General features: G+C 44.6%; 1 protein-coding gene across 1 annotated transcript in view; it reads right to left on the bottom strand.

Annotated features, from left to right (window-relative positions):
* tp63 (tumor protein p63) overlaps positions 1–10,923 on the bottom strand; it is a 54,818-nt gene extending 43,895 nt beyond the window's left edge. Inside the window, exons 1-3 of the mRNA XM_031574615.2 lie at positions 10,440–10,923; positions 1,448–1,588; positions 845–974 (exon numbers count right to left, since the gene is read on the bottom strand). Of these exons, the coding sequence (XP_031430475.1) occupies positions 845–974; positions 1,448–1,588; positions 10,440–10,492 (324 nt within the window). The 5' untranslated portion in view covers positions 10,493–10,923. The remainder of the gene's footprint in view (positions 1–844; positions 975–1,447; positions 1,589–10,439) is intronic.
* Positions 10,924–26,375: the final 15,452 nt, after the last annotated feature.

Genomic DNA, 26,375 nt, shown 5'->3' with positions numbered 1-26,375 from the left:
TGATGCAAGAGCACGTGGGTGTCTGTGGCTTTCACAGTGTTGAAACCCTATGTATTACTGTACAGTCAATTAGATTTGGTACAAAGGCCCCATTCAAATATTTTCGTGTATTAGGACAGATAGCAAAAGAAATATTAAGTCTCAACATAACGCATTATACAATTTTAGTAGGAAGTGATCTTATGTAAAACAATTCTACAATAAATAACTGAATCTGTCAAATGATCAGATTAGAAAATCACCATTGTTAGGGACAATATATATAGATATATAGATACAGAATACAAACTTCCGGTCACTGTCTTATTTTATATTTTTTTTACATACGGTATATGGTAGCAGTGGGCAATACTCATTCTACTACTATCTCTCAGTGGGAAAGTACATTGAAAGATCATCGTTAGATGATGAGATTAACCTATGTTTAATTTGCCCTTTCTCTCTTTTATGTGCTGATCGGTCTTCCTCTGAAGTTACCTCCAATCTGGCTGAGCATTACCAAACTCGCCCACTCACTCACTCACTCCCTCACACCTTCGCTCACTCAAAGACTCACTGAATAATTCACTAACTTCAGCTCTCCCTCCTTAAGACAGTCACTTACTCTACTGTAGTGAAGAGAGAGAGCAGTCACCCCACCTGGCCTTAAACCCAGGTCTACAGGGTACCAAATCTGCACTCCGACCACAACGACAAAGAGCCAGGCTCGATGGTATGGCAGTCAGACCACATACTCATGTGTAGTGATGGCACTCCGTCAACCCCCCATCACTCATTCATTCTCTCACTCTCAAAAGCTCCTCTGCTTCCCTTACTCTCTCCTCCACCTCTCTCACTCTCTCACCGTGTAGGGCTCCTCTGCCTCGTGCATGGTGATGCAGTCCATGCTGATCTGGATGGTGTTGCTGGGAGAACCGCTGACCGGGCTCTCCGAGAAGTTCAGCTCGATGGGCTGCACTGAGTGGAAGGCCGACCTGAAAAGCCCCAAGCAGAGAGACTCTCTCTTACAAATCTCACTTACAACATGGCTGCAGTGATCCAGAATGTGCATATTTAAACATTTAAAATAAACGTGTTTCTAAATGACCCACCTGACTAACTATTCTGTTATATAATTATTATATGTTTAAATATGCCACGTGGTGATTGGTTACAGAACGTTTTTACTATTTACAGTGAGCAATTTTAAACGAATTATTATAGTCATAATGAAAGGGAAAAAAAGAAAGAGAAAGCAAATCTTTCCTGCAACTCTCTCTACCCGAAGACAGATGGGTTTCTGCAGGCGCAAGGCAGGTATGTCTGATTACGCAACACTGCAGTCCAATCCTGACTGAGTGAGCGACTTTCACGACTAAGTGGTTTTTACACAGAATCCCCTTACACAAATATCGAAAGTGGATTCCCCCTTCCTCTAAGCATGTTTTGCAAGGGCTTCTGAACTTACTGGTCGAACATCTCCAGCAGCTGGTTAAAGACGTCCTGGCCGAGGCCGTCCGAGGTCTGAGAGGCCTGGCTCTGAGCCATGGAGGCCAGGAGGGAACTCTCTGCCCAGGACAAACAGGCCGACGGCTCCCTCAGTCTACTGCTGAGACACACACGGAAAACACAGGCAGAGGTGTGAGGTGTGTGTGTGTGTGTGTGTGTGTGTGTGTGTGTGTGTGTGTGTGTGTGTGTGTGTGTGTGTGAAAGACACATCACATTGCTTTTTCATTTCGGCAACTGGGAATTACTGTAACAGTTTGAAAAAAATAAAAACGATTGACAGCCCAGAATCAAATAACCACCATTTTATGAAATTCATTTTCATATTATTTTTATAAATAATATATTATTATTATTTTGCACCAAATCATATTGTTTATATTATTTGGTGGAAGAAACTGAAATCTGTGGACATGTTAGGTAGTTAATTCTTGGTTGACGATTTCACAACCTGCCTACTTCTTCGAGTTTCATATTCACAGATTTAGTCATCTGGCAGACACTTCTTTTCAAAGTGACTTACAAATAATTTACAATAGCTGGTCAAGGACAAAAACACTGAAAGAAAATGTAAATGAGAAACACCTTTCAGTTTCATAGGACTAAATATCCAGATACTCTTTTGTTCTAGAGACAGGGTAAGCACATGGAAAAGACACTTTGATTGAGACATTCTTAGGTACAAACAAGCCGTATCAGACATGGGACATATCAGACAAGGCTGGACCAGCTACACACTGAACACCACTGAAACCACAAACACATGGACTAAAGCAGTGAGTTAATGCAATTAGTGTGTAATTGGTAACCCCTTTAGTGCTGAAGAACACAGGGCATTTTTTTCAGAGTATGGAACAAGTGAAGCTTCCCTCATTCCATTATGTCAACAGGAGAATGTGTACAAAATATGCCTGTCGGTAACAGACGCGGACTCCTTTGACCTGCTCCCCTGCAACCCTACACCGCCCCTCTCGCTGAGCACCCCCATTGTTCCCGCTGAAGTGGCGCACGCGGTCGTCTGAGCGCAGCGGAATTCCCCCCAGCGTCTATGCGATAGCGCTGCGGCGTGGCGCGGCTCTCCCCTGGCTGCTCCGCTAGCCCCTGCCGCACCACCACCGCCACGCCACTGATCTGAGCCCATCTGACGCTGGCACTCTGCGGCGGAGCCGGAATTCCCCCACATTCTGTGTGGGAGAGATATTAATACTCCTAACCCCTGCTGTATCTGCTGAACCTGAACCGGGCTCTGCAGGGCTCGCAACATTTTCGAAATCCCTGGTAGCCCTTCGGGTGAGGCATTCTTCAGATTTTGGTTGCCCGAAATGAATTAGACTAGCCCAAATAAAGACCACGATATTTTATGTAGAAAGGTAGGTATAAAAGAAAATATCAATAAAAGACAAAACATGTATTTAACAACAATCATAATAAATGTAATTACGCATCTTACTAAATCCATGCTCGTTATCTCCCTTTGACAATGGTCATATTTTGACCTTCACACACACATCAGTGATTTCAAGGGATTTAGCAGTTTCCTTTACTGCGCACGTACACACACTCTCAGTGCACTCACGTACACACACTCAGTCAGTGCACTCACGGCCCAGTCCATGGTCAGTGGCGACATGTGCGTAAGAACAAATGGATGACTAGTACTATCTTTCCGATTCACACAAGCACTTCCAAGCAGGCAAGCCATCATGATCAACACTGTGTCAGTTCAGTGGTCAGCCTTTCCTCCAAATAACCTCTAAGTCAAAAGAGCAGAGAAGACAAATAAAGCATGGAAATGTATTTCACTTAGGGGACAGTGTTGTTTCATTTTGGTAGCCCGACAGGAAAACCTGATTGACCAAGGACATCAGGCTAGCAACTTTGTGAGCCCTGCTTTGACACACCATACCATAGCCTAGGCCAGACCACAACCACACACCCATCTGGAAATAAATGTCTGTGGAGAGCAGTTAGTTTGCAAAGGATCTGTGAAGGTATATTAAATTATCCTAGTGCATGTCTATGTCCAAATTTACATTTGTTATTTTCAATAAAATTATTAAAGGCACAGTGTGTAGTTTTTAGTACCACCAATTAGTAGAAATGGAATACAGCATTCATAATTATGTTTTCATTAGTGTATAATTACCTGTAGCTATGAATCGATGTTTTTTCGTTAGCTTAGAATGAGCCCTTCGTATTCTACATAGGGAGCGGGTCCTCTTTCACAGAGTCCGCCATGTTACACTGCCATGTTTCTAAAGTAGCCAAAACACTGGCTTGAGATGGCTTTTGACGTTATTATGGCATTTGATGGCCACTGAAGGTACTTGCCAACACTGGTTAAAGGAAGGGTATTCAGCTGGTTGCAATTCAGCAACCTCACCACTAGATGCCACTAAAAACTACACACTGTACCTTTAAGGGAAGTTTGTGAAAACAGCATATAGCCATTATGCCTAACCAGTATTAAGTCATAACTTGAATGTAACCTTACAACTCACATAAAACACTACGTCGGGTGATTGATAAGTTTGTTGCCTAAGGTAGAATGAGATTAGTTATACAGCTGTCGTTACATGCATGTGCAGTTAGACTCTTTCAGTGATGATGCAAGGGCTTAACACCCAAGGAGGCCACTTCTTCACCATGCTGTAGGAAAAGGCACCCTCCCCTCGTGTTGCCACCATGTCCTTGTGGACCTCCATGGGGTGAGAAGCCCTTCAAACCGAGGTAACAAATGACTGCATGACATTTTCAATTATAACTGTTGAACAGCACGTGCATGTAACAACAGCTGTAGAACTCAACTCCTACCTTAGGCCACGAATTTATCAATCACCCCTCATACTTTTAAATGTCAACTTCTGATACATCACATAATATTTTCAAATCTACATAACTACTGGGGGTCATGATTTCATCATCTGGAAACCACATATTTTCCAATAAGAGCTAATGGCCATGGATTTAGCCTTAATTCCTCAAATGAAAAATGAAAAGACCTGTGTTGGTGTGTAGACTACTGAGTGGGAGCGCACAGCCTTGCAACCAAAGCCTCAGATAAAGCAGGATTTCTCGCTCTAAAAAAAAGGGTAACGTCGCTGTTCACAAGCACAGTAAGACTAATTTCACCGCCACTTCTCTTTTTTGAGTTAAGCCAAAGAGGTGTGGTAGGAGGCGAACGCCCGAGTTAAATTACTGGGACAACGGATCGCTGCCAAGCCTGTCATAGGGGAGAAAAGCGTCTTTCAACCCTAATGTGTACTTTAAGCCCCATAGATATTGTCATTTGGCACGCTGAGAGACGGCTGATGCCAAACCCTTCCAAGTCAATTGTCACTCCGAGTCCACAATCCCATCCCTCCACATTCCCACTTCCCCATTGTACACACAAGATAATAATCTAAATCCAGCCGTATTTTACACGGCAGACATGCATAGTTCTGGCGCTTTTGTGTAAGTGAGCAAATACGTACCTTGTACACTAAGGATGGAAAGCATATAATGACAGGGCTATTGAAAGGACCAGGCTACCTACTTTTCAAAGCCAGAGAACTGCAAAATCCTCAAGTAGCCTACACCTGAAAAACTATTTTTTTAACCTTACAGACTATTCTACTTAAGCATATAACGTTATTCCATAACACACACAAACAAAATAACTACATACATTACACAAAAAATTACTCTAGCCTCGGGGTTACCTTATCAGCAAGTGTTTATGAAATCAAAGGTCTGTGTTAAGATGTTACTAGCAACAGCAAACGCAAACTTTAGACAAAGGTTGTTAATTAAACACACTTCTACACCCACACACGCCCACACCTTAAATCTCGCACTGTTCTTACCGTTTCTGTCTTATCTTCTCTGTACTTAACTGTACTACTTATGGTGGGCCAGTGGACATGACACATGGTCATTCAGCTAATGCTAATACAGGTGTTACCAAACCACTAAGCATTTAAAAATAAATCAATTTAGCTTTGAAATGTCAGTGTCATTAGATGTAATATTACATTTGAAATATCAGTATCATTACAATATCCTTTTACCTCGCTGAAGAACTGTAGTACTGGAATTTTGAGAAAGACCGTAAGATGCAGGTGTATCAAAAAGTTCACTACACAAGATGACGCCTATGTAACGAGATATGGGACATGGGATAGGCTAGCCTACTATATTTTGTATTTGGTAGAATACATTTAAAACGAAAAAATATATAAATGTATTGCTTATCGTTTAATACTTTTTTTTTTTTAAACCATCTTGCCGTGGATTGCATTATTTAAGGAAATCACACTGATTAATGAATTCTACATTTTCTACATGGCTTAAAGTTTAACATATATATATTCTGTTACAATTATTGCAATATCAAATATTATTCTAGTTGTTACATTACTATATTTCAGCCAACTGATATATGATATAGTGTAGCCCTTTTAGTGAGGATGAATAAAATCAGCACAACAGGACTACAACAGAGCCCACGGTAGGAATGACCTTCCCACTGCCAAGTGGAAAATCACCACTACCAAGATGGCTAGACTCTTATATAACATGATGCGCTTGCTATGAAGATGGCCAAGGCCTGTCCACAGAAATGTCTCTCCCAGTGGGGAACTGGATATCTCTTATGTTTATGTGTTATTACACTTAATATTGTTAACATTTCTGCCCAGTGAGAACATGGGGATTATATAGGTTTGGAGCAGGTGCTGAGTGCCTGCTCTCCCCAGGTCAGTCGGCGCGAGCGTGCCTTACATGCATTGGCCGAGACCGGAGAGGCGGGCTGACAGCCCCATATAATGACATCACCGACCGTGGTTGGAGAGCAGAACCTGGCTGGAAACTGGACGTGTTGTTGAGGGGCATGCAGGAGTTGAAGGGGGGTAGTTGAGGGGTCGGAACCAAGCAACCCTATTACCCGGCGGTGGGGGGCATATTGGGAGAGTGCCAGAAACACAACACTGCGGAGGGCATCAGCCAAGAACGACATCATCAGCCCGCAAAAAGGCACAACACCCACGGAGAGAAGCATCCTGTCCTTTTCTATCTGAGCTGTCAGAGATATGATTGCAGAGATGACAGTTGGACTGGTGGGTGGGTGGAGTGGCATGCATGCATACCTCGCCGGTGTTATAATAGCAAGGCCTTTTAAACATGATAAATGACAACGCCAATGTTTTCCTCCCGGCCCGGTTGTCAAAAACGAATCAAACAAAACCAAAAAAAGGATTTTATAGTCCTGCAGGGAGTGTCAGAGCTGTTATCAGGATGAATCACACACACACACACAGGATGCGTAGGCACGTTCTCTCCTCCTGTATAGTTAATCATGAGGTTAGAACATGCCCTGATTTGATCGTGTCCTCTTGGGTTCATATGCAATCGTGTGGTTGCCAATGCTGTCTTTAGAATTAGATCACAGGGGATTTATGACATCGGTAAAGAGTCATAAACATCATATGATAGGCCTATAACAGAATATATGTTCTAAAAGTTCCTTCTCATGGAGCTAGACCACTTAATAGTTATAGTAATAGTTATAGTTATAGTTACAGTATTTAGCAACTATTTTTCACCTCCAGTGATACCGTCCAGTTTACCATTATTAAACATTATTTCATGTTTACCATATTGTTAAACAGAGAATCAATTAAAGAGGTAGAAATGAATTGCCAGTGTGACTCTTTTTTCCAGCAGAGAGACGCAGCTAATGGTCATCATTTTCAGATTAGTTTGGGTCTGTCGCTGTTTTGTTCTCTTTTGTACAGCAGTGGTTTTGTGGTGGGCTGTGGTTGTGTCGGCTGTTGGCTGCAGGCAGGTGTCTGGTTACGCACAGAGTTATTTTGTCAGCCCGAGGGAAAGGCTGCTCAGTGTCCACTTAAAGACAGACCTGGCCCCCGTGCAGACGGGACTGGGTCAAAGGTCACCGCTAAACAGGGGGCGGCCATTGTCTCCCCGCAGGTTGGGCACATCCACCGATGAAAACGCAATCAAAACAAACAGCCGCAGCCGATTTGGGGAGACAGGGGACCATCTCCAGTGTCTTCATTAATCAGGGACCCGCAAGCGTTCAAAGGCTTTAACTCTGTCCAACCCCCACCCCCCAACTCATCCTTCAAACTGAGGAGCGACATGAGGGCTCAACAAAAGAAAAACACCCCAACCTGAATATTCTCCTCTTTTCAGTGGCATGCTTTTATTGTGGTGAAAAGGCTGCATGAATTCAGCCAACTTGGGCAAGAAACAAAGGGTGAAAAAAAATGGGAACTTTGCACAACTTTCAAATAAGCACCACCCACGATGACAAGCTGCTCTTTTTGTCATCTTTTTATCGTTAAAAAAGGGGACTGTTAGTGCACATAAGAAATTGTTAGCTTTATAATTTACAAAACTCTTTTATTCCCTAATTGCATGTTAATATCCTAATATGTCCATATAATATATCCAAATAATATGTTTGATTAAGCTAAATCCCCACTGAAAACACAGGTAAAAGTACATCTTACACCAATGTGCACCGAAATGTCTCAGAAGTAACAAATGTGAAGATATCAAACACATAATTGGTATGAATCTATTAAAACATATCCACCTGATGCAGACAGAGAACCATTTTTGGAAATTAAATAGATATATATATTCAGTGAACTCTTCTGACGTCCAGAGACTTCCAGAGAATATTAAAGGAGTTAGTTAGAAAGTTGAGAAGGGCAACGTTGTGTTCTCTGTGGCTTCTCGTGTGTGTGTATAAGTTGTTGTTTCTCTCCCTGCTTTTCCATCTGTGAAGGTAATAAGCCTTCCTCATGGCAGTTGGATTATGGACTAAAACAACAGTGATAACAGGAACCCATATTCTCTGGCCCACCGCAAACACAAAAATACAGAAACACCACAGGCGATGACAGCAGGCTGTAAAGCACTGAGACTTGGTCTAGCATCTTTTTTGTGGTCAGAGGGCATGGCTCTAGCAGCATTTATTAAAATGTGTGTTTTGGTTTAAATCTCTGTCCGTCAGTTTTCAGGCACATGGACATGTTATAGTGGTCAGCCGAAGTGGATTCTTTTTTTTAAGTGGGCCAATTCTTTTAGGTGCTGTTGACCCAACAATGGAATGTTTTTATACATGTTTATATGTATTATATATGTATATGTATATATGTTTTTTATACATGTTTCCTTTGCGTTTTTAAAAAATTTAACCACACTGTTTTGAGAACTCATCCTCATCCACGCGGATTATCAAAAACCAGTGAAAGCGCTGTTGCTAGCTAGGTCGTTTTAAAAGGTCTTGCATGACCTTACTGCAAGTTATAGCCTACAATTAAACAATATTATTATCAAAACAATGGCACAACGAGACAAGATAAACCTCATAATTAAATAATTTGCCAACATCAACAAAGCGTGGTTTGGGCAAACAGAATTTCCCCGGTGATCTTACCCTGTTTAAGGTTGCTTACATTTAGCGCCGTGAAACATGCTTGGATGAAGTTGGGGTGGTGTCATCATCGTTTTCAAAAGGTTCTGCATTTGCGTCATAAGGGTGTCATGTGGACAAGGCGAAAAAGCAACAAAACTTTTCGGTTTTCGGAAAAACTCTATTTCCACTGTTGTTGTACGGATAGTTCCTTAATCTGCCCACCTTCGCCTCAGGGTAAAGTTAGACAGAGAGGGTGTCAGATCTCTGTTTGTCAGAGGATTAGTTCTGCATTGCCTGCAATTAAAGCTGCTAGAAGTTACCTAAAAGGTCAAATTATTTAGACTTATGGACTCTTTGTGTCTCAGTGTGGAAGCCGCAGTGTATCTCAACTTGAAACCTATCAAAGGCTCTTCATATCTCAGCGTTGTGCAACTTGAAACCTAGCCGTTGTGAATTTTATGAGCCTGCAGAAGACAGTGAACAGAGGCACTTGCTAACTCATGAACTAGATCCCATGTGATATGCACAGTGCTGACCCCAATTGTTGTCAGACTAACAAATTCATCAGCTCAAAGAAAAGGAAAATGGAGACGTACAGTTACATTGGTGGTGAGGAGAGAAAATGGAGCAGCCAAGAAAGGAGAGGAGAAGAAAGAGGAGGGGAAGAGAGGAGAGGAGAAAGGAGAGGGGAAGAGAGGAGAAAAGAAGACAGGAGAGGGGAGTAGAAGGAAGGAGAGGAGAGATGAAGACAAGAGAGGAGAGGTGAGGAGAGAGAGTGAAGGAGAGGAAATGGAGCAATAAGGAGAGATGAGGAGAACAAAAGAGAAGAGAAGAGAAGAGAAGAGAGGAAAAGAGAAGAAAAGAGAGGAGAAGATAGGAGAGGAGAGGAGAAGGGAGAGGGTCTCGAGTGTCTGCCTGCACCCTGGTGTCTCTGGCCACTCTAAACCCTGTCGCTCCCAATACACTTGCATTGTTGCTAAAAGTACCCCCCACCTATAAATATCAGACACGAGCAGCAGCTGAGGGACTCAGACACAACTGTTCCCACCCTGAGTTTGCACTTCCACACCACGGCTCTGGTGTCTCAGCCCCCTCGGATGATAAAACCAGCTACCCCACACTGACATGGAACTGGGCTGGATCCATGACAGAGCCAGACACTACGTTGGTTCTGGTTCTGCTATGAGGCAGGTTGCAATGCTCTACGTGAGCAGTCACTGCCAGCAAAGCAACAACACTGACGGTAGTGGTATACGTATACCCTACTGTCTGTAAGAACATGCCACTGTATGTGATTACACATGCTGAATGCCCCACACTGACTCATTTCAAAACTACCCCAATCCACTGTCCAGGGTAAAGGGTAAAGGGTACAACTACTGCATTTGTGTGTGTGTTGTGTGTGGAAAGCTATCCTCTATTCCTGGTGAGGACTGCTGAGCGTCAGCGCTGTTGTAAATGGTACACTGCTATATTTAATCAGTACAAACACACTCAGTAGAGACACACTCCGGATGGTCCTTACCGTTGAAAGGTGTGCTCTGGGCAGTACGGCATGGCTGCATAGGGAGAAGTCATGCTGTGCCAATGAAGATCTCTTCTCTGGGGCTCGTCCACGCGATCAGTAAATGGCAAAGGCACATGTATCAAGGTGTATTTTTACCGAGATCTGTTCGATGAATACATACATGAAAAAATGAAAAACGAGAAAGAAAAGGAGAGACCAGAACATGTAAAATAAATAAAAAGCGAGAGATCAGAGATTAAAGTGCATGTGGATCAAGTGCACAGGAGTGAGTACAGTGTGGAGGATGTTTTGGTTCGGGTTATTTTTTCTACGGGCCACAACCGTCAGGGGAGGGGTCAGTGCCACCCGACTGACCAATCCCGGCGAGCACCTGGCACGGGGGTATCATACTCCCCAGTTGCTAGGATATAGTTTTTAAGCAACACCCCCCACCACTCCCCCCACCCCAACACACCCCTGCTGTCCCCCCTCCAAATCCCCCCCACCCCAGCCCACCTTCTACCCCCACACACACCCACCCCACCAACCCCACCCTTCCCCACCCGACCCCACCCTCTACCCCCCCACACACCCACCCCACCAACCCTATCCCACCCCAGTCACGCCTCCCCTCTGAGCCGTGCTCCTGAAAGGCTCATGCCTGTGCCATTTGCTCTCCGAAATTTCCACCCAGATTCCCCAGAGCGCTCTGTCTCGGGCGTGCCGATTGCACCGATTGCATCACCGCGCTGACCGGGCTCAGCCAGCCGGTGAAAGGGATGCCAGTGTAAGTGCCCTCTCTACCCCCTACGCTTTGGCCCTGGGTGGGGGCATTCTGCCGGGGGTAACACGGTGGGGGGGTGTCGATGCAGCCCTGTGGTTGAACCGTGACCCGCCCTCTGTCAGCCTCTCCTCAGTCTCCACGGTTGATATGGGCTTAGAGACACACAAATCCTCCCCAGTGAGTCTGTGTCGGTCAAGCTGGTGATGGGTGATGGTGAGAGAGAATGACAGAGAGAAAAAAAAGGGCGATGGAGAGAAACATGGAGATAGAGAGATAGAGATACATATAGAAACAGAGAGGAGGGGGAGAGACAGAGGGAGAGAGAGAGAGAGAGAGGGAGAGACAGAGGGAGAGAGAGAGAGGGAGAGACAGAGGGGGAGAGAGAGTGAGCGGTGGGGGGTCTGGGGGTGAGAGGGGGAAGGTTGTGGCTAGTGAGGTTAATTACAAGTGTGTTAGCCCTTCCACTCATGTTAGCTGCCCGCCACTCCTGCCCCCCCCCCCTCCACTGTGGCAGCATGGGGTCGCCTGGGCCGGGGCAGCATCGTGTTGCCATGGCCACGCCCGTGAAACCCGGCCAGACAGGGAGAGGACAGACGGATCGGAACAACATTCTCCAGCCATCTCAGAGCTGTCAAACATCACTTACACACACTCACACACTCTCACACATCCACCATCCACACATACAATCTCCCTTATAAGAACACACACTTTATTTGCTTACTCAAAGAGACACTCATACACACACACACACCAACAAAGACACATCCTCACAGGCAGAGACTCATAGAAACACATACAGACCCCCCCCCCCAAACACACACTCACACAACACACACACAACAGACACACTTATACATATACATATACATATTTAAACACACACTTATACTGACAGAGATCATTACTGTAATTTATTCATCTCTCATTGAGCTAGTGTGTCTCTGCTCTCTGAGTGTGTGATGGTGGGTGTAAGCGTAGAGGTGTTTTGCAGTTTTTAGGGGATGAATGTCAGATGAATCATGAGCGCTAAAATAAAAGGCAGGGTCACCACAGGGGGAGGCACAATAAATAGATGCTGAGTATCCAGGGAGCTCGCTGCCCACCGCCGGCCAGCCTGCCTGATGGACTTTTGTACCTTTCTGCCCCCCTCCTCCACACTTGACCCCCATCCCCCAAACCACTTCTCCAATCCCCTTACCCATGATGCACCTGTGAGGCCTAGTGATGTCAGCGGAGCGTATACCTTCCTGGTGAGCTCAGGCTGTAGTCAGGGCGCGTCTTTTTAATAGCTTATTGAGAAGTGAAAGTGACACATGGAAAAATCTGTACCCCACATACACACACTAAACGCCCCCCAACACACACACACCATACACAAACAGACACACACACACACACACACTCTCTCTCTTCCTCCCTAACCCCCCCCCAACACACACACACACACACACACACACACACACACACACACACACACACAATCCCTCCCACTATTGCTTCTTCTCTTTCTCCACCTGCCAAGGCAGCAGAAAGTTATTTTAAACAGCCCAACACACACACACACACACACACACACACACACAGCCCACACCCAGGAAGATCTCTACTAACATCTGCAAATTGTGTGCCCTGGTTTGGGAGCGCCATTCCTGAACGCGGTCCAAGTCAAACAGCACGCTCTGTCGTGCTCAGAGCTGCATTGATACAGGCCAGTGGGTGGCAAATTTCCATACCTCAGCCCGACTCTACTATCATTTCATCAACTTTCAATTCGCTAAGATATACAGTGCCTCTTAATTGCCACCCATGACATATTGGTCTCAGGCTTGTCCTCATTGCTTATTATGACTTACCTCGTACTGTAGATATGTCAGGTTACACGCACGCTACGATGCTCTTATAAGGTACTATCGGCTTTGTATGTGAAACAACATCCAGCAGTGCACCGTATATTTCACATGGGTTTGCTTATGGCTGAATTTGATTAGATTTGAATGATTTGATTTGCTGATTTGATTTTAATTGATACATTTACAATACATTAATGGGTCACAGTTGAACTGATAACTCATTTAAGAACGTTATCATGTAACCCAAATGCCATTGAAGTGTTTAAACAACGGCTAATTTCCAATGACATAGCATCGCCATATCACCATTAGCAGGGGTTGTAAGGACAGCTTATTTGATGTTATGACAGCTTATGAACATGTAACAGAGGCTGTTATGACACAAGTAGTATCATGAAAGCTGTCATGATAATTACTAACACTGGTAACATGACTGTAATATCATTGGACGTGAAATGAGAAGACAACTAACGACAGGGTACGGCATCTGCCATGCCATCTTTATGGCGTGGTTATTTCAATCTTATGAGAGCGCATAGAAGTTAAATATTACTGTTTATTGCTGTGTGCTATGTTGACATGTTCTGGGATGCCGGGTCCCTAAACATGCTTTGGAGGTTGGCTGTTGTTCATTGCCATTGATTTCCCACGCTGTTTCACACACTGCAGGGGCGCCTGCCTACCGTGTCAATAATTTACAAAGTAAGATGACAGACACGACAGAGCAACTGCTGCTCATCAATCCTGCCTCCTTCAAATACATCAGAAGCAGAGAGCTACTTTCAGGGCGGATGCCTTGGGCCGCATAAATCAGGTCTGGCCGCGTCTTCTGCGTCTCCTTTGACTCAGCACCTGCCTTGTCTGAAAAGGTTGCGTATATTTCTCCCTGACTGTGGAAAATCCAAATTAAGAAGCACCGTGAGTTTCAGAAAACAAAGCTTTGAAGTTTTGTTACTTGGAATTTCTTTCCCCTTCTTTCTCCTATGTATAGGATATGTGTAGAGTGATAATGAGGCTGATATCTGCCCCTCTCGGGGCATCTCAAAGTGATTCAGCCGAGGCTCTCAAGCCCCAGGGGTACATGCAGTATATATTGTACTGTACGTGTGTCCATACTGCCCTCCTCTCTGCTCTCTGCAAGGACAGTATGCCTTCACTCCTTCACTCAAACGACCTCAGTGAGTGATTAGCGCAGTGATTGGCCCTGCAACATGAGCCATGACATCATTAATTACCCTTAATAACGCGCCAGCATCGCGCTTCAGTCACATCATCCCCCCATTACTTCACATGCGGTGCATTTCGCCGTGTTATATTTGCGTACCGGCAGCCAGCGTCCGCTGCCTGACACCCACTAACCGATCCCTGCCCTGGTCATCATCTGTGGGCCCCCTGCGCCTCTCAGCTCTTCTCAATCACTTCATTACCGCTGCAGGGCCTCAGACCGGACGAGAGTGCCATTCGCCAGCGTGGTGCTAATCTTACACGAAATCTCTGGCTGTTTCTGCGCAGTAGTGGAGTAACATGCATACAGGCTGGGGGGCTACTGCCTATGTAACTTTAGAGCACCCCCCCCCCCCCTCGTACACATAACCCTTACCCCCTCCCAACCCCCACCCTACCCCATCCTCCTCCACATGGCTCTTTCCTGGGCGCATTAGAGTGGGTTGGCGGCCATGCCACCAGCTAATGCCCGGCGTTTGCTTACGGGATGCCAGAAGGCAGTTGGTGAGTCCAGCTGATGCTGAGGGCTTTATCTTAGGACCCCTGAGAGACAGGCAGGTCGACCGCACACACACGCCGTGGGACCAACACACTCCCGCCTGTCTCAGGACCCAGGGGGTTGTGTGGCGGCAGGACATGCCATTGTGTTAATGTGGGTGTGTATATGTGTGTGAGTGTGTATGCACATTCATGTGTGTGTGTGTGTGCGCGCACACACATTCATTTGTATGTGTGTGAGTGCGTTTGTGTGTGTGTGTGTGTGTGTGTGTGTTTCTGTATATGTTTGCGTGCGTGCGGGCGAGTGGGTGGGTGGATGTATTCTAGTCTGTGACTAATGAGGGGAAAATCCAGATGAGTCAAAAGCCCAAGTGTCCGATGCAGCGTCTGAGAGGTGATAATTCATGGAGCCCGTGGGTCACTCAAAACTGCCCGGCAACTCCGCCATTGTTTACCATCCCACCCAATCCAGCCCGGCACTCTCTTAGGAATATTCTAGCAGATTGATGTGAAGGTGGCTTTAAATGAGTGAAATGCATTTACTAGTCCGTGTACTTAAAATACTTTTCATATTACAAGATGTTGGTGTGATGGGTCTGTGGGTGTCTGAAAACTACTCAGCAACTGCATCTCTGTTTACTATCCCACCTAGTTCACCTAAGAATACTCAAGATTCATTAAAAAAACTATGACTTGAAATTAGTAAACTGCATTTATTAATGGTAAAAATTGATAAAGTTAAAATACTTTTCATTTTATCATTTTGAGGTGATGTATGTTATTTCATGTTTAAAGGGGCAATAAGCACTGCTATGTTGTGGGTGGGATGTTTAAAGTGTGGGCTGGAATGCAAGACGGTGAAATTGTATACAGACAGAGACGTCCCAAGCATCTTATCAATTAATTTTTTTCTAGGCACAAGGGCAGTGCCTGTCACTTTAAACATACTTTAACAAGATGTCAATTAATCTGCATTTTTCTTTTCATTATTTCTACTGGTCATCTCCTGTGAAGAAAATATATATACATATTGCACCATGTATTCTGGCACATTAATGATGGGTAGTGAATCAGGTTTTTCATATTGCACATATTGAAACCTCCACCATCAGTCCTGTTCTGTGGAAGACGGAGCCATCTGCAGTTGACACTTCACCTTTCACCCACCAACACAAGACAACACAAGAGAGGAACAGAAAATGAATGCAGTGACTTGACTCCTACACACACACACACACACACACACACACACACACACACACACACACACACACACACACACACACACCTGCAGTGGTTTAACACAACACACCATGACATCATCTCCATGTGATCTTTAATGTGTTCCTGTACTTTAGTTGGCAGTCATCGGTTTAATTTAAATTATATGATAAATTATACATTTAGATGATTTCAAATTTAAATAGAAAAGCAGAGGATAGCGCAAGATGTTCTGGAGAAAAGCACTTCTGCAGAATATGTTACTGAGTCAACTTGTCAGAGATGAAACTCTGTGGCCCTAACTAACCAGCAAAGCTCACACACACAAACACACATATACACACGTGCACACACACACACACATGCACACACACACACACACTTTCACACATACACACAGACACATACAGAAATGGCACACAGAGACACACACACACACAAAAACAGCACACACACACACACACAGAAACAACACACTGAACCAGCACACACACACAAACACACAGTGTCTCAGCTATTAGTATTTTACACTGTATACCTATGTTTGTTTCTTTAAAGAGGATTCTGGCAAAAATAACAATATCTTGTTACCAGATCTGATAGTGAAGTTTTACTGGAAGTGCCAGAAAATCAAGGCCTGTCATTTATTTTTTTCTTTCCTGAGATATTACCTAGACATAATAGAGGTGCTTCCCACGATGTGACTCAACTTTTTACTTTTTTTTTCTTCTATTGGTTCACATTTGCCTCAATGACTTTTATACCTGGGATCAGTTGTGTCACCATTCATGGGAAAGAATCCCTGGTGCCAGCGGCAGGGAATCCAGTAGACCTGCTATTTGGTGAGAACCTGAATTGCTTGTTGTTTTCGTACGACTGTTCTCACCGTGTGATGAGGGCGCTGTGCCTTTGCCAGTAGCTGAGCCTTGGGTGTTGTCTTGATGGCGGAGCATGGCAGAAGAAGCTTATGTTGAAACAGCCAAAACATCACTGCAGTGTTCATAACATCAATCACATCAATTTTTTTCAGCTCAGTTAGCTAAGCCTTCTTGATGTCGTTGAAATTACTGAAATTTTAAAAACATCAGTGTTAATTTAACATTACCATACATTTTCAGTAATGATTATTGTAAACATAACTATAAAAATATACATCGTCCAATTATTTGAAAATGACAGATCATATTATTTAGCCTATAAACAATGTCACAGAAATGTAATTCATAATGTTGAGATATTTGTGAATGTCTTTAATTTGATATATCATATTGTTTTAAATAGTTAACTCGTTATACATATTTTAAGTATATCTTTATAGTATTGACAAAGACTGTATGAGAGAGGCACCCTGATCAAAAGCAGTTTTTCTGGTCTGCTTTGTTTTTCATGTCTCTTCTGAATCTCCTAAATCTGAAAACTGAATCTCTTAATGATTGTGATGACATTTTGCAAACAAGCGTTATTAATGGCTACCAAGCAAAAAGGAAAAAGTCCTCAGATGTGAAACACAAGAATGTCATGGACCACACACCACCAGTCATGGATTATCCACACTCTAAGCTGTCTCTCTCTTCAGAGCATGTGTGGTTGAGGGGTTACGATGTTATGATTTGTGTTTATTTGTGCAAACACAGAAGGCTGCAAACCCTTTGAAGAACCTTTGATCATCAAGTTAATAGTTAAAAACAACACTCATAAGTTATCAGTATGGGCAAGACACTATTATTTCTTTTTTAGTCATGTCTTTTATGGTCATCTAGTGGTTGTAATAGTAAAAAGTTAAAACATAACAATAACAATAACAACAAAACCACAACAACAACAACAACAATAATAACAATACTTATTTATACTTAGTACTTTAACACTTTACAGCATCTATACTTAGGCCTAAATTAGACAAGAAAACAACAATCAATAAAAAAGATAAACTATTTACTGGAATGATTTACTAATGATAATTTACTGGAATGAGGAAAGCTTCAACACTAAATAAAACAGAACCCTAATGAACAACATCCCGAATCTCCCAGCATTGTACAGTCCTCTGTGTTGGTCTATGCGGGCTCTGATCTTAGTGGCTGTGTGAATAAAAGAGCCATGTGATTAAAACATATGGTATCAGCTTGTAAGGGGAGATCAGACCTGGTCGAGTGGCGGTTCAGTGAGCAGGTGCTTGGGTGGCTTTTACTGAGGCCACCACGTCAGCACTTCCCTGAGGTAACCCTATCTTTGATATACTAACTTTCAGAAATATAGCCCATGATGTAAAACTCCTGGACCGGTGTTTAGCAACCAGGAGACTGGTATCCCGGCAACCGAGTGACAAGTGTGATTGGTCTGTGCCTCGTCCTATTGAAACCGATGGGTGCGTGTGCCACTTAATGATGTTTGGAGGCATCCTGGTGACATTCTATCCTGGGTGGATGCGCTTACACTTGGACGCGTGTAATCTAAGAGAGGGTCTGAAGTGTCCTTTGTCATCGGATAGTCTTTAAAAATAAAACATGCAGTGGACCGGGAGAGATGCTTGAATGCAAGCACATTTTTTTACAGGCTTCTGTCTGAAGGTCTCAGGGGTAAAAGGTCATTTCACGGCCCTCATCGTTGCCCAAACAGTGTGGGCAAAAGAGAGATGCAGCATTTTGTTTTTAATTTAATGAAAAGGAAATGTTTCAATTTTTCTTTGTGAAAAGTTACCCCAACTTTTTTGGGTTAAATGTATGACTATGACACTCTATACTGCCTTGAGTAAAGTCTCCTGAGACATATTAAATGATATAGAGTAGACATGTTTTGTCCTCACAAAAGCTTTGCAGTGACTGACGAACCATTCGTCCATCCTCACTGTCCTGTTCCTCACGTCCCTGAGTTTTGGCAAGGCGGGCTGGCCAGCGTCCATCTGTTTCTGTCCGGCGTTGCCTGGAGACTGATGTAGTTGCTTTGAAAGGTGCCAATTTCACATGTCAGATCTCTACGGTGAGTCATCGCCACCAGCCCAGGGTGCAGTCGAAGTGGTCAACAATACCCCATGTTTCCACTGCAGCATGGGATAGCACAGCATCCTACTTCAGGCCTGTTTTTACGCATCGCATCAGAGCTAAGTTCAATTAGCCGCGCAGCCAGTGTAATCTGTTTTTGTAATTGGTCGGGCTTAGGGATTTGACATGGCAGCGGCTGAGGGGGGTGTAAGAGGAGCTGGGGTCGAGAGGAAGGCTGCTGGGTAAGGGGGCTTTCGCGGTGTTACATGGACCAGGTTCCTGCCGCATAACGTCACCTGTCAATCAGACGGGGCAGCTGCCGCAGATCGCACCCGGAGCGTGGGCGACCGGGCATCGCAGTGATACGAGGCTGTGAAAGCGATTCATTCTTTTAGGCTTTCAACACATTCCTACCAGGGGTGCTCATATGCCGTCTCTGACACCCCCCACCCAGCTCCAACCCAACCCACCTCCAGTGACCTGCTTCTGGCCCCGTGTGTGAGCCAGGGTTTGATCAACGAGCGCTGAGCCGGCTGTTCTCCTGGTTATTGACGAGATTGGCTTTCACCTCAACCTGGGGGCCACGGCGATGAGGGTGGTGTTATTGAGCGAAGGACAACTCCTTTAATGGGTCATGATTGACCGGCGGAGTGTCGAACAATAAACACGTCAGACTCCAAACTTACATCACCACCTAATAGTAGCCGATATCACCTGGCTACCAGCTTCTTCTGATTGACACCTCAACCGGCCATAAAAAAGACAGATCCAATTCATCCAGGCTGGTATTAACAGACTACCACCTGTCACTCAAACATAATGGTGGGCTCAGCTTTGACCTTATGGTACATGTGATATCATTATTTATTTAATAGGAACACATCACCATAGGATTATCGTCATTGTTTAAACAAATAAAAACGCTACTGGAGGAATCTATTCTTAACCTGTTAATCAATGCTACTCACAAGTTGGTGATCAGCATGCCCTAATATGGTGTAACATAGACTGAGAGGCTTTCAATCTGTCCAATCAACGAGATCTTCACAATTGTTCAGTGTAGCAGACTACAGGACTAGGACATTGTGACATTTTGAAAAAAAATTATCAATATGAGTTGACCTATCTCAGGTAACAATTTTAGTTTTAAACTGAACTTGTGGAAAATGAACAAACTAAGACCCAAAAACTAATGTTTGAGGTGTACAGCAAGTATAAGAGTTCACAAAACTAGTCAGTGTATATAATCAGTCTGAGGAGTGTGTGACATGCACACACACACACACATATACACACACACACGCACAGGCATGCGCACACGCACGCGCACACGCACACGCACACGCACACATATACACATACACACATACACACACACACACACACACACACTTGCACTCTCTCCCTCTCATTATAATATTGGGGATGTCCCAACGTTATGTTTTTACAGCCTATGTTGGCTGTGCAGGGTCCCCTGGGCCATACTGAGAATGTCTCTCAACTTCTGGCATAAATTGACTCTGTTTGCTAGATACTAGATTGCCCTACTCTGCCATTTAATGTCTTAGCTTACATCAGTATTCCAGTTGAAATCATACATTATGCATTACTCACACACTGGATGGTGAACAAAGTTTTCTATTAACTAAAAAAAAAGCACGAAAGACAAAACGTATCTCAGCGCACAAAAATGTTTTCAGTTTATCCTCTCATTGGTTTCAGCTGGAGTTAGCATTAGCATTAGCACACAACAAACTACATCCAACATCCTGGGCCGCTCCAAAGGGCCTGTGGCACATAATAATTTAAATCAACCTCACTGTGTATGTCAACTTCCATACATTCATCATTTGAGTGAATCTCAGTACAGCAAGCACTGAGTGTGAGTGTGAGTGTGAGTGTGAGTTCATCAGTTCAGCTGGAGCGACTCTGGAACCTTCTTCTGCATGTTTTATTTTGAATCCGAGTAAACAGAAAGGCAAAGACAAACTACAGAACCAGATAACTGCCCAGAGAAATTGGAACTTGTGAGAAAGTTCTACCAGGGAGGTCTCATTGCTAATTGTTAATTTATTACTTTAGACATATAGCGGGCTCACGTCAGTTGTTGTCTCTCTGATGTTTCAATATTCAGACTAATTGACTACAGAACCAGCAAACTAAAGAATGTCTTCTGTTTTCTTCTGCTTAAAAGTTAAAAGTTCATCACTAGGCAAGGTTTCGCTTCTTTTTCCACCTCCATGACTTGCCCCTCCTCTCCTTCATCTCTGCCTCTCTCTCCTATTTGGTTGTTGTCCCCCGTTTCTAAGTCCTTATTGCAGTCTTTTGTTCTAATATTTTTAATTGCTAACTATCTTTCTCAGCGGGTACAACGTGTAACTGTACATACATACCGGCTTTTATCATTTTAATTGAGAGGAAAGATGATTGAGGAGCTGGAAGGACTGGTTCTCTGCACTCTGCAGGCCCCCTAGGGGTTCTCCCAGGCTCCGACCTGGGCCCCTTGCTCATTGTGTCTACACTCCATCTTCCTGCCGGCAGGACGCGCCCGCAGATGCACTTATCCTGTCGTCCACAATCTTGCGTCAGGTTACCAGGTTACCTGAATGGCATTTCTTTAGCATACCTGACAAGCTGTCTCTTCAGGCGGTTTGAAGTAAACTTCTGCAACCCCATGTAGGTTTAGAGTAAATGGTATAAAAGCCAACACAAACGGTGGCTGTACATGCTGACGTACCTGCTCAGGATTTATATCAAGATATTTATCAACACTGGATCTGCCATTAAGTAATCACACTGTGAGTTTTCTGCGAGAGATCTCTGAATCTCAAAGCAACAGAGTCAGAGTTTACCGGTATGTGGGTGTCAGTTGATTATGTAAGACATTCTTGTTGGGCAATAACAGCTCCTGATGTTATAAACACATTACTCACAGGCAAACTAAGAAAAACACTGTGACGCAGAATGAATGTGTATTTCCTGTTGTACAAAATAATATTGCAAAACTCTCTACTGAGCTTCATGATAGTGTTACCAAAACAGGGAAGAATCCACTTATATGTAGATGTTATGGCAAGTGCTTTGAAAGCTCTGAAATATGATATGATAAGGTCCTGTAGAGGTCTCAGAAGAACCCCTAGCCCTTGCCTGTGAGAGTGATGGCCAATGATATCGCTAATCTTCATTTTTCATTTTTCCATTTCCCCCTCAAGCACACACACAAATACTCTCACACATATACCCATACACACACACACACACACACACACACACACACACATTCACCCTCACACGCATACACAGATATAAGAACTCACACACTCAAAGAAATATACATACTGTACATATACAGATACACAAAAACACATACACACATACACACATACACACATACACACACACGCATAGGCAAAGGCATTTGCATACACACACACGCACACGCACACGCACACGCATATGCATATACATACACATCCAAAAATCACTGGGTAAACACAGCCATAGATTAGCCAGAGAGCTGTGGACAGGCCTGAGGGTTTGTTAGTCTGTTAGGGTTTGTTAGTGTGTCAGGGTTTGTTATTCTGTTAGGGTTTGTTAGTGTGTGAGTGTGTTAGTGTGTTAAGTGTGTTAGGGTGTATTAGTGTGTGAGTGTGTTAGTGTGTTAGTGTGTGAGTGTGTTAGTGTGTGAGTGTGTTAGTGTGTTAGGTTGGGTTAGTGTGTTAGGTTGGGTTAGTGTGTTAAGTGTGTTAGGTTGGGTTGTGTTAGGTTGGGTTAGTGTGTTAAGTGTGTTAGTGTGTTAGTGTGTTAGTGTGTTAGTGTGTTAAGTGTGTTAGTGTGTTAGGTTGGGTTAGTGTGTTAAGTGTGTTAGGTTGGGTTAGTGTGTTAGGGTGTTAGGTTGGGTTAGTGTGTTAGTGTGTTAGGGTGTTAGGGTGTGTTAGGGTGTGTTTGTTTGTGAGTGTGTTAGTGTGTTAGGGTGTTAGTGTGTTAGGGTGTGTTAGTCTGTTAGGTTGGGTTAGTGTGTTAGTGTGTTAGGTTGTGTTAGTGTGTTAAGTGTGTTAGGTTGGGTTAGTGTGTTAAGTGTGTTAGGTTGGGTTAGTGTGTTAAGTGTGTTAGGTTGGGTTAGTGTGTTAGGGTGTATTAGTGTGTGAGTGTGTTAGGTTGGGTTAGTGTGTTAGTGTGTGAGTGTGTTAGTGTGTTAGGTTGGGTTAGTGTGTTAAGTGTGTTAGTGTGTTAGGTTGGGTTAGTGTGTTAGGGTGTTAGTGTGTTAGTGTGTGAGTGTGTTAGTGTGTTAGGGTGTGAGTGTGTTAGTGTGTTAGTGTGTTAAGTGTGTTAGTGTGTGTTAGTGTGTTAGTTTGTGTTAGTGTGTTAGGTTGGGTTAGTGTGTTAGTGTGTTAGGGTGTGAGTGTGTTAGTGTGTTAGTGTGTTAGTGTGTTAAGTGTGTTAGTGTGTTAGTGTGTGTTAATGTGTTAGTGTGTGAGTGTGTCAGTGTGTTAGTGTGTTAGTGTGTTAGGTTGGGTTAGTGTGTTAGTGTGTTAGGGTGTGAGTGTGTTAGTGTGTTAGTGTGTTAGTGTGTTAAGTGTGTTAGTGTGTTAGGGTGTATTAGTGTGTGAGTGTGTTAGGTTGGGTTAGTGTGTTAGTGTGTGAGTGTGTTAGGTTGGGTTAGTGTGTGAGTGTGTTAGGTTGGGTTAGTGTGTTAGGTTGGGTTAGTGTGTTAAGTGTGTTAGTGTGTTAGGTTGGGTTAGTGTGTTAAGTGTGTTAGGTTGGGTTAGTGTGTTAGGGTGTGTTAGTGTGTGAGTGTGTTAGTGTGTTAGTGTGTGAGTGTGTTAGTGTGTTAGTGTGTAGGATGCTGGGAATCGCCTACTGCTACAGTCTAGTAGTGGGGAGCGTCATCAGGGATCGCAGCCGTTTAGACTCACAGCCTATACACACCCCAACCAACAACACACACTTACACGCCCCTCACCCCAGTACACACACCCTCAACCTCAACACACACACACACTCTGCCTTTCTCCATCACACACGCACACCCTCATAGCCCTCCTCACACACACACAAGAAAGGATCTGGGCTATTCACATTATCAGAGGGATCTCATTAGCTGTGATAGCAGGCACTGGCAGATTAGTCGGGGACGGCTGGATACAAGCCATCAGTCAGACCCCTCTCTCTCTCTCTCTTCTTATCTCTCTCTGGTTCACACACACACACACGCACGCACACACAAACTCACACACTCACACACACGCACGCACACACACACTCACACACTCACACACTCGCACACGTGCACACACACACACACACACGCGCGCGCACACACGCAAGCACGCACGCACACACGCACGCACACTCACAGATGCACACACACACACACACACACACACACACACACACAAACACACACACACACACACACACACACACCACATACTCATTCACACACACACATACACAGTCATTCTCAGTCACTATATCACTCACTCAGATAACGATATTGGGGATGTCCCAACGGTCTGTCTGGTGTTCCATGTTCCACCAAATTGCATGGAGTCCCCTGGGTCACACTGATAACAACCCACCCGTGTCCTGCCAATCAAGTGCCCACATTGTGGCATTGAGCATAGCGTGGCATGGAATGACTCCGGGGTGTGATGCCCACTCTCTGTGTCTGGCAGTGTGGCATTTGGCATTGCTGATGCCCAAACAGTGCCAAGCCAGAGAGCACAGAAATTCAATGCAGCAGCCAAGCTCTGACAGATCCCAGACATGGGTTCCCAGGCTGGTACTGCTGTCAACCACCAGGGGGCAGTGTACCCAATTCACTGTAATGCAGGGACTTAGCTGTAAAGTAGGGGATTTGAAAAGTCAAGGTTTGACAACTCTGTCCTCATATCCTCGTACATCTTCACTGTGCTTTCTTTGCGTTAACATTCAATCATTAATGCCGTAGTCACTATGCTATAAAGAGGCTCTAACCCAGTTTCAGGAACAAGGCTGACACCTGTGGTGTCAATAGTCACCACCAGTGCCGGGATTTGTCCCATTGAGCCTGGATTTGAGCTCAATCTGTCACGAGGGAAAGCAGGGTTAGCCGTGCTGGAAATAGCTGCGTTGTTGATGATAATAATAGCCATCGGTCAGGCTACAGATGTGATTCTCCTTAAGTGTGGACTGTTGACCTCGTGGCTCCACCCTGGCCATTAATGCCCATTATGGTGGTGGTGAGGGTGGGTCTAGTCCTGGGGGGGGGCCATTAATCACAGAAGAGCATAATGTGTCAGATCCGAGACCCGCACCCCCCCCCCACCACATCGCTCTTGTTAGTGTGTTGTTTTCCTCCATTGCACCACCTCCACTGTCCTTGTCCCCAATTACTTCTGTGCTGAGAAAATATTTACAGTTTATCTGAACCATGTGCAGGAAGGGAGGCAGACAAGCACGAGGGGTGTGGTGGCGGCCAGAAGAAGAAAGAGGGAGTAGGAGAGGGTAAAAGAGAGAGAGAGAGAGAGAGAGAGAGAAAAGGGGAGAGGGAGAGAGAAGGGGAGAGAGAGGCGTGGAGTGGTTTCTAGAGAGAAAGCAAGAGGGAAACAGGGAGAGGGGGAGAATAGAATAGAATATATTTATTCGTCATTGCACAAGTACAACGAAATTAAGGTAGCAGCTCTCAGGCACAAAAACACAACAGAGAGACAAATACATTGTGAGAGGAGGTGGTATAGGGATAGAGACAGAGGGATAGAAGGAATGAGAGCGAGAAATAGAGAGAGAAAGGGAGGGAGGGGTGAGGGTGGCTGATTTGCCTCCATCCTCTGTGAAGGTTAGCGTTAGCGACGGCAGACATCTGGTGTAACTGTAGCGGCCCCAGCTGTCGCGGACCCTGACATCTCCGCACTTCTGAATTTATCTCCCTCGCCAGCAGGGACATCTGCCCGACTGCCCACATGCCGCCCATCGCAAGGAGGACAGATCCTGCGCTGGAGTTGCAATGGGGTTGCCGGGGACACAGAGAGCAAGAGAGAGAGAGAGAGAGAGAGAGAGAGAGAGAGAGAGGCAAAGAGAGAGAGAGAGAGAGAAAGAGAGGGAAAAACAGAAGGAGAGAGAGAGATGAGCCTGTAAGCCCAGGAGCTGAGAGTGATAAGGTTCGGGTGGGGTGGGGTGGGGGGGTAAGTGAATGTGCTTTGGGTGTTTGGTGGACAGGGTCAAATGGTGGAGTAGAGAAAGGGAGGGGGCAGTTTAAGCGTCAGGCACTCACATTCTTGCCCTGGCTCAACTGCCTTCCAGAGGTCAGGCCAGGGAGAGCTGCAGGCTGCAGTGGAGCTCTGACGGCGACCTGGGCTGCTTCTGATAGGGATGAATGTGTGTGTGTGTGTGAGTGTGTGTGAGTGTTTGT

This window comes from Clupea harengus, chromosome 10, assembly GCF_900700415.2.
Source record: "Clupea harengus chromosome 10, Ch_v2.0.2, whole genome shotgun sequence".
NCBI lineage: Eukaryota > Metazoa > Chordata > Actinopteri > Clupeiformes > Clupeidae > Clupea > Clupea harengus.
Note: the sequence above shows the minus strand (reverse complement) of the source record. Positions and strands in the feature narration are given on the sequence as shown.